General features: G+C 39.2%; 1 protein-coding gene across 10 annotated transcripts in view; it reads right to left on the minus strand.

Annotated features, from left to right (window-relative positions):
• Nucleotides 1-3,900: 3,900 nt before the first annotated feature.
• Nucleotides 3,901-17,949, minus strand: part of c3h19orf44 (chromosome 3 C19orf44 homolog) — a 44,812-nt gene continuing 30,763 nt past the window's right edge. For 7 of the 10 annotated variants that reach the window (XM_069928460.1, XM_069928463.1, XM_069928462.1 and 4 more), the window contains 2 exons: nucleotides 17,525-17,691; nucleotides 10,059-10,265 (listed from right to left, as the gene is read on the minus strand). In XM_069928460.1, coding sequence (XP_069784561.1) covers nucleotides 10,176-10,265; nucleotides 17,525-17,691 — 257 coding nt within the window. In that variant the 3' untranslated portion in view covers nucleotides 10,059-10,175. The other 3 variants (XR_011354527.1, XR_011354528.1, XM_069928466.1) reach the window with 3 other exon arrangements.

The following is a 17,949-nucleotide window of genomic DNA, read 5'->3' on the forward strand; positions in this document are numbered from 1 at the left end:
CAAATATACTGACTATCCCTCTCCGACCATAACAGCTGCCTGACATGCTAATTATGTCTAGCATATTGTAAGAGAGGAGTAAAACACAAAAAGTCTGCAGACACCATGATTGAAGTGAAAGCACAAAGCTGGAGAAACTCAGCAGGTCAAACCAACCTTTTGCTCCTACCTTGATGAGGACTCAAGCCCAAAAAATTGATTATGTATCTATATCTTTGCTATACAAAGTACACTGACCTGCCGAGTTTCTCCAGCTTTGTGTTTTTTTTAACTTTTTTGCCTCTAGCATATTGTTTTTTGCTCCAGTTTCCAGCGCTCGCACTCGCGTGTCCACAGAGAATTGCTCTCTCTTGACAGTTCATAGAGGAGATAGTTCAAGCGTATTTATCATCTGATTGCACATACAACCTGATGAAACAGCATTCTCTGGTCCCTCTGTGGAAAACATACAAACTCACAACCAGCCGTACTGCACATACAGACAAGCAATACATTTGCAGGACAAATAGACATAGATAAAAGATAAATAAATATTGTTTTATTGGATATTTAGTATGAGCAGCTCATTTGGTTGTTCAGCATTCTCGTTTTTGGTGAATGATTTCATGATGTACAGGTTCCTCTGCGCACATGGTTTTGTTTAATATGTTTTTTTGGAGCAGTGTCCAATAACATGCCATGCACATAAACCTGACTCTCACCGTGTTTTCAATGCCTCAATTTAGAATAATTTACAACATCAACTCCAGAAGATCCGAAATAATATTGAAGCAGTTCATTTAGCTCTGGGTGATCTTCACAAAGAAAGGGAGAATGCCCAGGTAGGATCCAGTCATAAGACCAGGCCAGTATCTTCCCCAATGACTCTGTATGATGAAGCCATGTTATACTTGGTCCCAAGTATCTGCTCTGTGATGACTTTATTCATCTTGGTCTGGGGAACCAACAATTCCTCTGAATCAGTCAAGGTGTCTCTTACTTCTCTTCCAAGTAAAAAGTGTGTGGGATCTGTGAGTAAACAATGGCCCAAGTGACACTCAAAGGCTGATGTCTGAGCCTTTGCTCACAGGATCACGAACACTGTTGCCTTTAAGAGGGGCTGTAAGGTGAGAATAATCTGTGCTTGAATAATTTGAATAATCTGAATAATTTGGTTTGAGTGTTCTGTCATGGTCAAACAACAAGTGTTCACATGTGGTAGGATTGCTCAACTCTTCTCTCCAATTGTGCTCGAGTTTTCAACAATAGCTCTGAGGAAATGGTCAAGAGTGGCTGATAAAACCTTCTGCATTTTTGTAAGGGTGTGAAAAGAAATGTACAACTGAAAAATAAAGCAAGATACGAGCCTCTGAGGAAGCACATTGATAAGGAGGAGCGGAGAGTTCTTCGAGTCCTGGAAAGTTAGCAGAATCATCTGGCCACTGAGATCGATGCCAGGATCAGTGAGCTGGGGAGGAAAGTGCGGGACTTTGAAAAGTCCTTTACTGATCTCAGTGAACTGAAGCACAATGAGGAGCTTTCATTTATCCAGGTAATGGTGCGGTTCTCTATGTTTTCACTGGAGTTAGTAGATTTTTGACCAAAGAATGAGTTAACATGGAAGATCAAACTAATTGACTCAAGAAACAATTAGATAAGTTTCTGGAAAGAAAGTTGTTATTTCCTGCATGTAGCAAAGTATAGAAGTTTAAGTTTCTAATTAATTATTGACTTACATTCGCATAGACAGCTGGGAGTTTAACCCATCTGAACAGGTTGATTAAAGATTGAAGCAATCGTTGGTGAAAATAAGGTAAATAACTAAATGCATTTGTGACCTAGAGATCAGGACAAAAATTCACAACTCCAGAGACCTGGATTCAATTTTGAGCTTGGGTAGTGTCTGTGTGGAGTTTGGAAATGCATGGGTTTCCTCTGCGTACTCTGCTTTCCTTCCACTTCCCAAAGACATGTTGGTAGGTAAATTAGTTGCTACAATTTAACCCAGTGTAGGTGGGGGCAGGAGAACTGGAGGGCATGTGAGAATATAATAGGATTCAATTAAATAAGTAGTGCGGTGGGATTGCTCTTAGAGGGGCATCAACTTGAAAGACTGAATGGCTTCTCATGTTGTAAGGCAGTAGTTCTCAATCTTTCTTTTTCCCACTCACCTACCACCTTAAGTGATCCCTCACTAACCACAGAGCCCCTATGGCATAGATGTGAGTGGGAGAAAGAAAGGTTGAGAACCAATGTTCAAGGAAATGGTTGAATGACTGTGATATTCCCTCTCAAGGATTTGTCAATCCCACTCAAGTGTTGGGACATTGCGGGGTATCTTGAAAAATGCTAGAACTTACTAATATATTTGGCCTAGTTTGGCATTGTGTTCTAATTTTTTGCCTTTTAATAAGCAAGAATTTTTTTAAAAGCATGAAATGACTTGCACTGTTCAGGATTTTAATCTCCAGACAGGATATTTTATAAAATGTATGGATCTGGTACATTTATTTACATTGTTTTCAATGTGTATTCCATAATAGCAGCTTAATTCAATGGCAGACAGGTAAGAGGCAGAATTTTTTATATAATTCACTGTGACAATTTCTGCTTAATCAATCTGAAATGTAAAGAAAATGTCTATCATCGCCATGTCTTGAATGTGTAGTTTAATACTTCTTAGTTCGTAATTGTCCAATGAGGCCTTTACAATGTAAAAGATTAAAATTGAAATTAGAACTGTGCTCAATGGTTCATTTGGAATCAGAGTCTGACAGCACGGAACAGGCCCATGCTGAACAGTGTGCCCTCCTGCATTAGTCCCACATTAGGTCTAGACTCCTCCATTCACTTCCTGTCCATGTAATTATTAAAACATGCTTTTAAAGGAAGCTAATGTCCCTGCCTCCACACTTTGTCTGGCAGCTTGTTCCAAGTGCCCACATTCTCTGTGTGAAGAAATGTCCCCTCAGGTCCCTTTGAAATCCCATACCTCACTTTTATAGTTATATCCTCTCATCTTATATTCTCCCATTCTAGGAAACAGACTGTCACTATTCACCTTATCAATGTCCCCCATGATTTTATACACCTCAATAAAATCCCCTCTCCCCAAAGCAAAGCAGGCCTGGTTTTTCTAGTCTCTCATGTTAAATCAATGTTCCTAATCCTGGCAACAACTTTATAAACCTCTTTTGCACCCTTTCTAACTTTATAAGATCCGTTCTGTAGCCAGGCAACCAGAACGTCACACAATATTCCAAATGTGGCCTCATTGTCTTGTTCAACTACTACATGACGTCTGAACCCTTGTATTCAATTTGGCCAAGGGTCCTAAATGGTACTTTCTCCTGTGCTGCCATCATCAAAGAGCTACCGGCACCCCATGGTGTGAAAAATAAAAAATTAAAAATTAAAAAAAAAGATGAACTTCATGTCTTGGCCCAGTTCCCCATCTGATCTAGATCCTGTGGTAAATCCAGATAACCCACCATAGCACGTTTTGGTATCATCTGCAGACTTGCCTTGCAGCAAAAGATTTCCGAATGGCACTTTGTGGCTACACAGTGGACTCTGTGGGCATTGCAAGCTGACTGGAATTGTTCTGGCTAGCCAGTATGATTTATACACCTCAATGACTGAGTCGCTCTCTCTTCTGAATCAGAAACCTGAGGACACAGGTTTCCACTCCCTCTGCTGCCCTGTTCAAATGACACACACACCAAGGCATCTTGCTCCTTTGATAAAGTATCATGTTGTTCTATTAAAAAAGAATGAATTCTCCCATTGTGATGGGGTTATGATTTGTACCCCGATCACTATAACATTTTATTTTCTTGTTTAGGAATCCTGGGTGCATCAGCAATTAGATTTTCTTTCTTTTTCAATCTTTTTATTGGTTTTTGAGAAAATAATAATATCAACTACATAGATACATATGATATAAAGTTCAGGTAAAAGTAAATTAAAATGACAGATAGAAAACAAGATGCAAATGATCCATGTTTGTCAATGAAAAAGGAAAAGAAAAAAGATTTTAAAAACCTACAACTAATATAGGTTCTAACCCCAACCTATTATCCGAGCGACTACAATCAAACCCAGGCATCAACCACTAAGTTAAATACTAATAGTTCAAAAAAATGAAGAAAATGGAAAAGATTTTTAATAAAAAGCAAAAATAATTGATCTATACATTTTGAAAATAATTATAGAATTTTTAAAAAACTAATTTTAGTACTTGAACACCTAATTTTATCTAGAGAAAGGAATGCCATCAAATCCAATAACCATTGTGTATGTGTGGGAGGGTCATCTTTCCAATGTAGCAAAATAGCAATCAGGAAAGCAAAAGCAACTGCCTGGGATTGAGATGGAGTCAAAATTAAGCCCATTGGTCCACTCACTCCATAAATAGCAATAAAAGGGCTCGGAATCAGATTAATATCAAGAATTAAAGAATAAATTTTACCCCAGTCTATCCTCTAAATGTGATGTGTATATCACACGTTCTGGCTATGTCCCTCCCTTTGTAACTACTGTAAGAGGTATTTAGCAATTAGATTTTCTAAACTGGAAAACAATTCATAATGCAAATTGAGTTCATTAGCTGGGTGTAGATGGTAATGTAATAAGTTGTTTTTCTTTAGAATGAAGGAAGCATCTGAACCATTTACATCGCTGACTCCCACTTCTGATCTGGATAAAAGAGTTGTGGAAAGGCTGGCAGAGTGGGTCGAGAGGCAGTCTGTGGCTGCGGCCCCACCAATCCTGGGGAGTAACTTCCTGCTCAGAATGTGTAAGTACCTAAAGACCTGACATGGATCAGGAGCGTCCAAAGCCAACATTCTCACTGGTTCAATGGATGCTCCATGATGAAGCACAATTTATATGTAGTAAGTAGAAGAGAGAATCTGAGGATTGGGAGAACCCTTGTCTACAAAGGAAAAACTCAAAATGGAAAGATCAGGGAAGAAAAATTACCCTGCCTCTTCCAAAGAGTACTGTTATTGCCAACAAAATGACCTTGAGTTCAAAGCACTGTGGTTTACTATTCGGGCCTCACTGCATTGGGTTAAATATCAAAGAGCCAGACTTAAATATAAATATTTCAGGAAACAGCGAATGGAATGATTTTTGCAAGTCTTAATGTTTTCCATAGTTCCCATTGTGTTGTGTGGGACGTGGGCTGAGTTCTATCCTTTCCCCGCAGCCCCAGTTTGCAGCAGGGAGCGAGGGCTGTGGTCTGGCGGTGCACGCTGCTGAAGAATAAGGATGATTCCAGACTCTGTCTCTTCCAGGAGTGGTTTGCAGGTGAAAGGAACGAGTTGACGGGCCCTTGGAGAAAGGGGTATAGAACCTTAGTGGGATGAACTGATTCCTTACGCACTCTGATTCTGTGTATACATCATTCTCAACAGCTGCGTGCTCTGAGCCAACTCCTGGTGGTCTGGGGAAAGGGAGAGGAAGGTGGTCATGGAGGCAGTAAACCTGTCCAATTCACACCAGCAGTTGGGGTAATGTCTCCCTGTCTCAACCCTACATCTCCTTTGCACTCTAGCCCTTATCTTTGAATGGACAAATGACTTTGGTTTGCTGTGAGTGTGAGGTGAGGGTCACTATGAGTCCGGGTGGTGCCGGGATGGGTGGGGAATCTCTGCAGGAGCTCAGCAGTAGAGTGAGAGGGGAATCACTGCGGGAGTTGAGCCGTGGAGGGAGAGGAGTGTGGGGGACCCAGGATGGGTGGGGAATCTCATTGGGAGCTCAGCTGTGGAGGGTTGGGGGTGCAGGGTTACTAGTATGGGGAATGTCTACCTCTTCCACACATGTAAGTGATCCCAGGAATTAACGGTCAATTGGCCTAAAAAGGGTCTAGTGTGAAAGGACAATGTTCTCAAAGAATCTCACGCCAGGGATAGACTGCCTGTACAATCCTCAGCATCTGCAAACACTTGCAATCAGGCAAATGTAGAACAGGCAATTACATTCTGGGATAGAAATGACCCAGATTTTTGCATGAGTGCAGGAAGATTAAAATGAAGGTACAAACTTTGCCATGGGAAAGTCATAGTGGGAGAGAGAGGAAAAAAATAGCAAAGGTGGACAATTTTTAAACATCGTGGGCAAGTTGGTAGCAGTATAAGCACACCATTTGTAAAGACTGTGGGGAAAAAGTGATGGTGCACCTGACTTCCCAGAATGCGGTGCAGCAGAGAAAGCCCTCCAAGAGTGCTCTGTGCATGCAACCATGCATACATCAGTTTCTCTGCTGGATGGAATTCTGGGAGGGTAGATCCCGCCATTACTTTTTTCCCCACGGTATTTATAAATGGTAATGCTATCGTGTACAAACTTTCCCTCGCTGTATAAATTGTATGTGATAGCGCTACCACTTTCCCATGGTCTTTATAAATTGTATGTGATAGTGCTACCAACTTTTCTACCCTGTTTAAAAATTGTCTACTATTTCTATTTATTGCTAGCACTTTCCCACGATCCCTTATAAAGGTTTATGTAGGTCAGCACAACAACAGGGGCCGAAGGGCTCATACTGTGCTGTACATAAAGCTTAATTACGTTATAATTAGGGATGATTAATTTTGTTCAAATATAAGAGTGGTCAAGTGTGAACAGCAAAAACGCCATTCCTATCCCGGGAGACGCAAGTGTAAAAGGGGCTTCTGCAGGAGCCCAACCGTGGAGGGAGGGGGTGAAGGCAGGAGATTGTGGGGGGGGGCAGCCTCCTTTCCCTGGAGCTCATCCCGTTTTCTCCACAGATGGCCAGAGTCCAAGCTTGGATCCCCGCACCTGGTCCTGGGTGCTGGGAACCGCTTGGTGTCAGGCTGAAGGCCCCACAAGGTTCGACTACTAGTGGCAAGTTTTGGGCTCAGAGAGAGTGAGCGGTGGCCGCAGCTACTGGGAGGTAATGGTGGTGGCAGCGCGGCAGCGCTGGGACATTGGAGTGTGTTACGAGAATGTGGGCCGCAAGGGAGCTGGCAAAGAATGCTCTCTGGGGCAGAACAAAGAGTGTGGTACCTGTACTCGGAGCCTGGAAGCCTGGCGGCTTTGCACAACAACATGACCCGGCTCATGGCCCGGATGCACAGCAGGGTCAGGGTCTATGTGGACTATGAGGCCGGAATGATTTCCTTCTACAGCGCGGTTTTGCACACCTTTCGGCAGCAAGTGTTCACCAAGCCCCTGCACCCAGCACTGGGAGTGGCTGACTTCACCACAACCTTGCAACTGTGCACCCTTAAGTAGCCACCTCACTGCTTGGAATACTTGACAAGCAAAATTAGGATGACAGAAAGATGGGAAATAAAAAAAAAATAGAATCAGGATTTGGCCACAAGGCTCCCTCGTTTCTCTCAAAACTCGGACACATGAGAGACTGGCTGAAAATGCTGGAATCTGGAGCAAAAACCCCAGTCTGGAGGAATTCAGTGGGTCGAGCAGTATCGGGTGGGGGGATAGTTGGCATTTTGGGTTCAAATCGCATACCCCAGTCCCTGGGCAATCTTCTGAATATTTTATTTATGATTTTCCAAACTTATACTCAATTATCAACATTCTCAGTGTCAATTTAACAGCATCAGCATTGACTAACAGTTTATAATTATCCATTTATAGTTTTCTGCAGAGTTCAAGCTCTTCACCTCCCTCCCTCTCCTCCCCCACATTTAACACTTAACTAACCACAATTACACACAACATTCAAGACACTCACAGCAAAGGTACAAGACCTATATCAGGGTTTTCTGGGTTTGTAATGACACGGCGGCCAGTGCTCAGGCTGTTTTCTTCTCTCATCTTTTCCTGGTTGGGATGGGATGGACACCCCACCGACTGAGGGATAGATGGGGAAGGTAGGGTGGTGAGGCATGATGGTCCACACTATAATTATGCTCCTACAGAATTTAAGTATGGTTGCCAAATTTTAATCCCTGTTCAATCTTCCAGGAACTAGAGCGATTCAGGAAAAAAAACGGAAAAAATAGCTCCTCCCCACCCCCCAGACCATTTCTATGATGTTCACAAATTTAACAATGGGTAAAATGAAATGAAGGTTGACTGCATGGGGAAAATGCAAAAAAATCTCAGGAACATATTTAACCAAATTTGGCAAACCTAATTTACATTCCTCTTTGTGGCAGCCCCTTGAGCTACGAAAAAAGTCCTGTGCTGGAAATTACAACTTCTTATTAATAAATGACCGTGTATTGTATGTACCTGCACTTTTGGTCACTCTTCAGAAGATCTCATTTCTCACTCTCTCTAGCTGTATTTTTTTTGTTACATTTTATTTATCATTTTAAATATATTTAACAATCAACCTGGGAGGCCTGGACAGTCTGAAATATGAGGGTCAACTTGTATGTCAGATATTCCATAAAACCCTTAAAATTAGGCTGATAAATAGGGGTCTACTTATACACTGGTTGACTTGTATGCCAAAATATACAGTATGTATAATTTCAAATTAGACATACAGCATTGTAACAGGAGCTTTTGGCACACGAGCCCGTGCCACCCAATTAACCTACATCCCCCATACTTTTTGAATGGTGGGAGGAAACCCATGCAGACATGGGAAGAACATACAAACTCCTTACAGACAGTGTGAGATTCAAACCCTGGTTCCTGGTACTGGAACAACATTGCACTTACTAATCGTGCTATATTATGAATACAAGGTTTCAAAAATACAAATAAAGAGTTTTGTAAATATGAGTGTCTTGGATGTTCAGCAGTCTCTCTGCCCATGGAAAGAAGCTGTTTCTCAGCCTGGTGGTTTTGGCTCTGATACTCCTGTATCTCTTTCCCTAGAGAGCAGCTGAAAGATGCTGTGTGCAGGATCAAAAGGGTCCTTGATGATTTTGCTTGCCCTCTTCAGACAATGATCTCAGTAGATCACGTTGATGTTTTTTTTTGGGGGGGGGGGGAGACGACACTCCAGCGATCTTCTCTGCCAGTCATGGATTGACATCTGGGAGTCTGTGGCTTGTAATGAAAGGTGTTTACAACTTATCCCTGACACAGGGATCGAAGGGGAAATGGACCGTATGACAGTGAGTGACAGGTGGAAATTGGTGAAATAGTATGACATTTTCTAATTCTTGACAAATGCAATAAGTAGCATCAATGCAGTGGTCAATACAATGGAGTTAGTTGAGGGTGCCCAGGTAGGATTAAAACAAGGTCTCCCACATTGTCTCAAAGTGTCTGGCATAGTTTGGGCCCATGCAACGACCCACAGCTTCAATTTTGATGAAGTGCCTGAAATTGTTGTTCAATGTGGCAAAATAGCATTGGCTTTAACATTTTCATGATCTTAATTTAACAGGGTAAATTTGTTTATAGTGGGAAACTTTAGGAGTGGCATTGAGATTTAGTGTTGGGACACCCGGTAATGTCTCAGTGCTTCTTAATAAGCACCCACCACCATTAGAACTGGATCTCCTTGATGATACTCGCTCATCCAACTCCTTCAGTGGCAGATGGTTTGGACTGAAGACTGTGTGGCTGCAGAGGCTACAGGACCACTGGAGGCAAATCCAGTGACTTCAGCTTCTCTTTCTCTGACTGTAAGGGGCAACAGGTAATTTCTGCACATGGCGAATCTTTGCCTTATTGCAAACTAAATGCAATTTTGTATAATATTACATTTTTTTTAACAAGACAGTAAAAGAATCTTAATTCTTGAATCAAATTAATCAGTTAACTTTCTCAATTGTTGGGTGTTGGATCCTATGAAGAAATTAGGTTCTGAAAGTCACTTGTTGGCTGTAAAGTACTTGGGGGCATATTAGAAGTTCTTCTCACAGATAAACTTCATGGGGTATGTCGACTGTGATAAAATACAAAACATTTACTATGTGAACATTGTTCAGCAGAGCGAAAATTATCAGTGCAAAAGTCACTGAAGTTTGCAGATTTTGAAGAGATAATCAGCAAGTATGCGAGTAAATCTGTACTTTTTTCATCCATACTGCTTGTAATTTGTGCCAAGATTTGAAATGCGTTTGGTGCAGGATTTAGATACTTGGATATACATAAAACGAGAGCTTAAAAGCCTCAATGGTTCAGCAGGATGACATTGTTTAAACGGGTAATACTGACATAAATACCAATCTTAGCTGCACTTGCTCTTCTTTCCATCGTGAGCAGGGTCAATTTGCTTCCAAATCAGGAGGTCAAGTGTTGTGATATTGCTTCATTTCCTCTTGCACTTCTTTCAGGGCCTGCTCCAAGGTAAGTGGTGGCGATCTATGATTTTGGACAAACTAGGCAAGAATCAAGTGCAACAGGTTAAGATGGCGTAAGTTTGACAACTGGCAACACAGATAATTACCGTAAATCTCTTCCCCTCCTCCTCTTCCTCCAACAAGGTTTAATTTCAAGACTTACAAGAGGGAAAGGCAGACCTGTGGGGCATGGTCTGTATCTGGAATGAGCTGCCAGAGGAAACTAAAAGAGCAGCTGTTATTCTGACCCTCAAAAAACACTTGGACCAAATTTATGGATAGGAAGGACTTAGAAGGATATGGACCAAATACAGCCCAGAATGGCAACTTGTTCAGCGTGGATGTTGGGCTGCATGACTATGAAAGATATTGCCTCCTGGTGATACCAATTTCCTTAAAGTTGGTTATTCTTTAATGGAAGGATTTATATTTTCTATTTTCAAGTTGCGGTTGATTTAACTGCATTACAACAGTGACTACACAAGTACAAAAAAATCCCCCAATATCCAGAATTCAAATAACTAGCACCCACCCCAGGAAACAAATAAATAAATAAGTAGATCTCAGAATAAATAAAATTTTAAATAGGAGTTTATTATAAAATTATAAAAGTAAATGCTCTCCAAAGCAACACACAACCCCTTGGTGAAGATGGGAGCAAACATTCTGCCAGTGGAGTGCCTGGGTCATGCCCCACCCACAGCAAATAAAGTTTCAATAAAGTGGTATTGGAATAAAATGGCGGTGCCCAGGATGAAGATCCGGTTGATGCCACTTTCCGCTGGGGCAACTCTCCCAAAGTGTCTCCTTATCCCTGCCTGTAAGAGTACTTATCTTTATTAGCATTAAATATATTATAAAGGCTGTATCTGTAAACTTGGGGGAGGGGGTTAATTACGATGGTGGCACAGTTAATGCAAAGCTATAACCGCACCAGTGACCAGGGTTCAAATTTAGATTTTGCAAGTTATGGGAATTACCTTATTAAAGTGAATTTTATATAATTAAGGAGGACCACACTGATTTTTAAAATAAAATTACTTTACATTTTGTAGTCTTGTTTTTTTAAAATGTTTATTTTTTTTATTTTTTTATAATTTTATATTTTTCACATTATGAACCATATTAACCAAAATTCACACTAACATTTTCTTCTTGAATATACACAGTGTCATTTTTTCCCCCTCCCTTCCCTCCCTCCTTCCCACCCCCCTCCAAACCCATTAAACATTCAACATATTCAATACAATAAACCCATTAAACAATGTCATCACACAATGAAAATAAACAAGAAAATTGTGTCATCTACATTTACACACTTCGTCTTCTTCTCATTCTATCATTTTAGGTGGTGGAGGTCCACGGTAAGCCCTCTCTGTTGGAATACATTTATTCATTTCTATGTACCTTTGCTGTACTCTCAGACTCTCTTCTGATTTCCAGGTTGACATTATACATTATAAGGCTATCATAATAAATCTTTTTTGTGCTTCATCCATTTTGAGGCCTAATTCTTTACTTCTTTTTGTGATTTTATTTAATACCTGATTTAGATCTTCCCAAAACTTTTCCACTTTCTCACATACCCAAATTGCATGTACTGTTGTTCCTGTTTCCTTCTTACAGCGAAAACATCTATCTAATACTGTTGGGTCCCATTTATTTAACTTTTGGGGCCTGTGTAATCAGTTTTACAGTATCATGCGTAACCTCGTGTTTATTGTATTTCTCATAGTTCCTGAGCATACCTTTTCCCATTTTTCATCTTTATGTTTAGATCTTGTTCCCACTTTTGTTTGGGTTTACAGCTTATTTCATCATTTTCTTTCTCTTGCAGCTTGATGTACATGTTTGTTATAAATCTTTTAATTATCATTGTGTCTGTAATCACATATTGAAAGCTGCTTCCTTCTGGTAACCTCAGTCTGCTTCCCAATTTGTCCTTTAAGTAGGTTTTCAGTTGGTGGTATGCAAACATTGTACTGTGAGTTATTCCATATTTGTACTTCATTTGTTCAAATGATAATAAATTATTTCCCAAAAGACAATTTTCTATTCTTTTAATTCCTTTTCTCTCCCATTCTCTAAAGGAAAGGTTATTGTGAAAGGGATTAGTTGATTTTGCGTCAATAATAATTTTGGTAGTTGATAATTTGTTTTTTTCCTTTCTACGTGAATCTTCTTCCAAATGTTGAGCAGATGGTACAGTAATGGTGAACTTCTATGTTGCACCAGCTGTTCATCCCACTTATATAGTATATGTTCTGGTACCTTCTCCCCTATTTTATCTAGCTCTATCCTGATCCAATCTGGTTTTTCCCTTGTTTGATAAAAATCTGATAGATATCTTAATTGTGCTGCTCTATAATAATTCTTAAAGTTTGGTTGCTCCAAACCCCCTTGTTTGTACCATTCTGTAAACTTATCTAGCGCTATCCTTGGTTTCCCCCCTTTCCATAAGAATTTCCTTATTATTTTCTTTAGCACATTGAAGAATTTCTCTGTTAAGGGAATTGGTAACGATTGAAATAGGTATTGTATCCTTGGGAAGATATTCATTTTAATGCAATTTACCCTTCCTATTTGTGTTAGTGGTAAATCTTTCCAATGTTCTAAGTCATCTTGTCATTTCTTCATTAATGGCTGATAATTTAATTTGTATAGATGGCCTAGATTATTATCTAGTCTAATACCTAGGTATCGAATTGCTGTGTTTGCTATTTAAATAGTGATTCTTTTTTAAACTTTGTGAAATCCGCATTATTCATTGGCATCGCTTCACTTTTATTTGCGTTGATCTTGTACCCCGATATTTCTCCATATTCTTTCAATTTCTTATGTAATTCTTTTATTGATAATTCTGATTCTGTTATCTGCAAATAAACTGATTTTATATACCTTCCCCATTATTTTTATGCCTTTTATTTTCTGTTCTTATCAGTTCTGCCAATGGTTTTATTACTAAAGCGAACAGTGAGTGAGATAGTGGACATCCCTGCCTAGTCGACCTGCTTAATTTAAATTGGTTCACTATATATCCATTTACTGTCACCTTCGCCATTGGACCCTTATTTAATGCTTTAATCCAATTAATATATTTCTCTGGTAGGTGGAACCTCTGTAATACTTTGAATAAATAATTTCATTCTACCCTGTCAAAGGCTTTCTCTGCGTCTAAAGCAACAGCCACTGTTGACATCTTATTTCCTTGTACTGTGCATGGATTAAGTTAATGAACTTACAGACATTGTCCGTTGTTCGTCTTTTCTTAATAAATACAGTTTGATTTAGTTTTACTATTTTTGGTACACAGTCGGCCAATCTGTTTGCTAATAGTTTTGATATTATTTTATAATCTGAGTTAAGTAGAGATATTGATCTATACGATGCTGGTGTTAGTGGATCTTTCCCCATCTTTGGTATTACTGTAATTATTGCGGTTTTACATGAATCTGGCATGTTTTGAGTTTCTTCAATCTAGTTCATTACTTCCAGGAGAGGAGGAATTAGTATCTCTTTAAATGCTTTATAGAATTCTATTGGGAGTACGTCCTCCCCAGGCATTTTATTGTTCGGTAGATTTTTTAATATATCTTGTATTTCCTCTATTTCAAATGGTTTTATCAATTTGTTCTGCTCCTTGCAATTTCGGTAGTTCAATTTTAACTAGAAACTCATCTATTTTGTCTTCTTTCCCTTCATTCTCAGTTCGGTATAATTGCTCGTAGAATTCCTTAAAGTTTTCATTGATCTCTGTTGTGTTGTATGTAATTTGTTTGTCCTTTTTCTTTGATGCCAATACCGTTCTTTTAGCTTGTTCTGTTTTAAGCTGCCAAGCCAGAGTTTTGTGCATTTTTCTCCTAGCTCGTAATACTTCTGCTTTATTTTCATTATGTTCTTCTCCACCTTATACGTTTGTAGTGTTCCGTATTTTATTTTTTTGTCTGCCAATTCTCTTCTTTTTGTTGTATCTTCCCTTGTGGCTAGTTCTTTTTCTGTACTTACTATTTCCCTTTCCAGCTGTTCTATTTCACGATTGTAGTTCTTCTTCATCTTAGTTACATAACTTATTATCTGCCCTCTGATGAAGGCTTTGATATAAATTTATCTTTCACTGATTTCTGTATTTATTTCAAAGTACATTTTAATTTGATGCTCAATAAATTCTCTAAAATCCTGTCTTTTAAGTAACATGGAGTTTAATCTCCATTTATATGTTCTTGGTGGGATGTCCTCCAGTTCTATTGCTAATAACAGAGGTGAGTGATCAGATAACAATCTAGCTTTATATTCCATCTTCCTAACACTCCCTTGGATATGGGCTGACAACAGGAACAGATCAATCCTTGAGTATGTTTTATGTCTACTCGAATAATATGAGTATCTCCTTTGGGTGTTGTCTCCTCCATATATCCAAAAGTTGCATTTCCTGGATTGATTTAACCATAAATTTGGCTACTTTGTTCTTTCTGCTAGTTCTGCTATCCACCTTTGAATCCAAATTAAGATTAAAGTCCCCTCCTATCAATATATTCCCTTGCGTATCTACAATCTTCAAAAAAATATCTTGCATAAACTTTTGATCCTCCTCATTAGGTGCATATATATTGACCAAATTCCAGAGTTCTGAATATATCTGACATTTTAACATTACGTATCTCCCTGCTGGATCTATTATTTCCTCCTCTATTTTGATTGGTACATTTTTATTGATTAATATAGCTACTCCTCTGGCTTTTGAGTTATATGATGCTGCTGGTACGTGTCCTACCCTGTCTCTCCTTAATTTCTTGTGTTTTGCTTCAGTTAGATGAGTTTCCTGCACGAATGCTATATCCATTTTTTTCTTTTTTCAGTAAATTTAATAGCCTCTTCCTTTTGATTTGGTTATGTATTCCATTAATATTTATAGTCATATAGTTCCCCTTTTCCATTTCTCAGTTTTCTTTTTTAGAATGCACTGTATGACAACACTTCTAAAACATAAAATATTTCAACCATTCCCACATCTAAAATTCCCTTAACCCCAAGTGTTCCCCCACCCCCCTCTGTTTATTCTTAATGCAGGAGTATTAGTTAGGCATTGTAAGAGTGTGTCTCAGGAAACCGAAAAATTTGTATATCCAGCATCTGCATTTCCCGTTAAGTGCCAGATATGGGGTTGTGGCCATGCTAATGAGCCGAGCAGAAGTTTTTTGAAACAGGTCTCCTCAAAAAGTATTAAAAAGATGGTTTAAAAGTTCAAAACAAGAATCCATTTTTGATGATAAACAACTGAGGCAACCTAGAACAAGAACTGAAGAAGTGACAGCTCAGCCAGGAACATCGAGTGGAAGCCTGATGAGGAACGACTCAGCAGGGGCCTTGGGGGCCGGCAGAGCTGGGGAGTCTGCCCAAGATATAGCCACCATCCTGAACATGATGGAAATTTTTATGCAGTCATTTTACAAGTCTGGAATCAGCGTTGAGAGACATATCAGAGAAGTTAATGGAGATTAAAGAAGTTGTGGAAGACTTAAATGAACGAATGACTCATTCAGAGACTGAGTTGGACAGACTGAAGGCACTGGAAGATAAAGCAAAAATATGGGACACAGAAAAAGAACTTATGGACAAGATTGATCATATGAAAAAATTTAACAGACGTAACAATGTAAGAATAATTGGACTGACAGAAGGAATAGAAGGAAAAAAGACGCAGTGAGTTTCTTCAAAACATGAATCCCACAAATGGTGGGACAAAATAAGTTAAATACAAAGCTGCAAATTGAAAGGCCTAACCAGACCCTTGGACTCAGAAGAGCCAGTGAACAGCGACCACAACTAATCCTGGTAAGACTTTTAAGTTACTGGGAAAGAGATGCGATCTCGGGAGCACCATATGAATAATCAAAAAATAATAATGGCCCTTTAGTGGTAGACAATGCAAAAGTAATGTTTTTCCAGGACTTCAACCCTGCCTTGGTTAAACAAAGAAAGGAATTTGACGAGATAAAGAGACAACTGTGATCTTAAAACTTTAACTATTCAATGATTTATCCAGCAACGCTGAGGCTGGATGACTCAGAAGGTAATTGACAAATTTTCAAGAATAAAGAAGTGGAAGAATTTTTAAGGAAGTTATGAAAAGATTAAAGTCACCAGCTGAAAGGACTGAAAAGACCATTTCAAAACAGGACTAATTAAAATAGGTTTCTTTTTATTTATACTAATAGTACTGAGCCGTCTTGTTTTAACTCTTCAAAAAAAAACATTGGTTTATATGGAGAGCTCTGAAAAAGACCGAAAGATGGTAAGAAAAGCAGCAAGGTGGGAACTCAACTTGGGGGTGGGGGAGATGGTGCCAGGAGAGGAGTGATTTTAAAAGATGGCGCCAAAGGGAGGGTTTCTTCTTCGGAAGAACCCGCGGGCTTTTGTTGCGGGCTTCCGCGTACTGTCGACACCATCAGAGCTAGGGATGTGTGTGTGTTTCTTAAAGGGGAAATATATGTGTTGGAAATATTTTAATAGGGAAATGTTATGATGGTATTTAGAAAATTAGGAAGATATTACTGTTATACAATATTTGTGTGAGAAATGGTATGGATAAAACACCAAAGTTTATTAGTCTTAATATTAACGGGATACATGAGCTGGTGACCATATAGGGGCCCAGATACAGTAATAAGTAACTATTATATATATAGAACTGTAGTTTCCCCAACTGTACTCCATATACTTAAAATACATGTAAGCTCTGATGGTGAATGGATCTGTATGTATGGAAGGGGAGGAGAAAGGCAGGGACTGTTTTGTTTTTGTGTTTGTGAGAAAAAAGTTTAATATATTGTATATTATATGTCACTATATAAATTTTTTGAAAAAAGAACAAAAATAGAATATTCCAAAAAGTGCCAGATACCAGGAATTTTATTGTTTCTCATTATTTACAAGTATTTTTGATCGGACTGGACATTTAAAATAGCTATATAAATGCAAGTCAGTGTTTAGTCTGCTGGTTAACCTTTAGATCCCATCATTCCCAATTAGTGATGCCTTGCAGGCCAGCCTCACTAACTGCCTGGATAACATATTTTGAAATTTGTTCCCCACACTGCTTACTCTCTTCCTGCTATTTTCCGATGATTTTCTGACCATTTTGTTGTGGGTGAAATATTTCCAATTTGAAAGTGCAATCTCAAATTCAGGACAAAATGGTCAAACTTGAAACGAGTCTATATTGTGTTACCTATCACCCCTTCAGATTACGCAGAGTCCATCAGCAATGGGAGAGGAGGAGATGTGGGCTGCTTGCTCACCTCTTTAGTTTCTTCTAAAGTTGTGTAATGGTACTTGTCCTGCTCAATTGAGGCCAGAATGGTCAAGTAGAGATGTCGATGGACTTGCACAAACTGGCGTGTCAGAGAGAGCTGCTGTTTCAGCATGTCATTCAAAGCTAAGGTGGCAGGGCTGTATGCAGTTAGTGCTGTGGATTTGACAGGCAGAGGCAGGAAATAAGTGGCACATTACATTGCAGTACAACAATCCATAACCATGCAGTCACCTCAGGACAGGCAAGTTTCATTTACAGCACAATTAATTTTATTATTGTTTTTCATAGGAACCTGTCTTCTTTTGACACAACAGACAGAACTTTTGCTTCCATTGTTTGGTTTTCCAATACCACAATTGTGTGGTCAGGGTGTGCTAGACACAATTACTGTAACATTTTTAAAAATGGAAC

This window comes from Narcine bancroftii, chromosome 3, assembly GCF_036971445.1.
Source record: "Narcine bancroftii isolate sNarBan1 chromosome 3, sNarBan1.hap1, whole genome shotgun sequence".
In the NCBI taxonomy this organism is placed as follows: Eukaryota; Metazoa; Chordata; class Chondrichthyes; order Torpediniformes; family Narcinidae; genus Narcine; species Narcine bancroftii.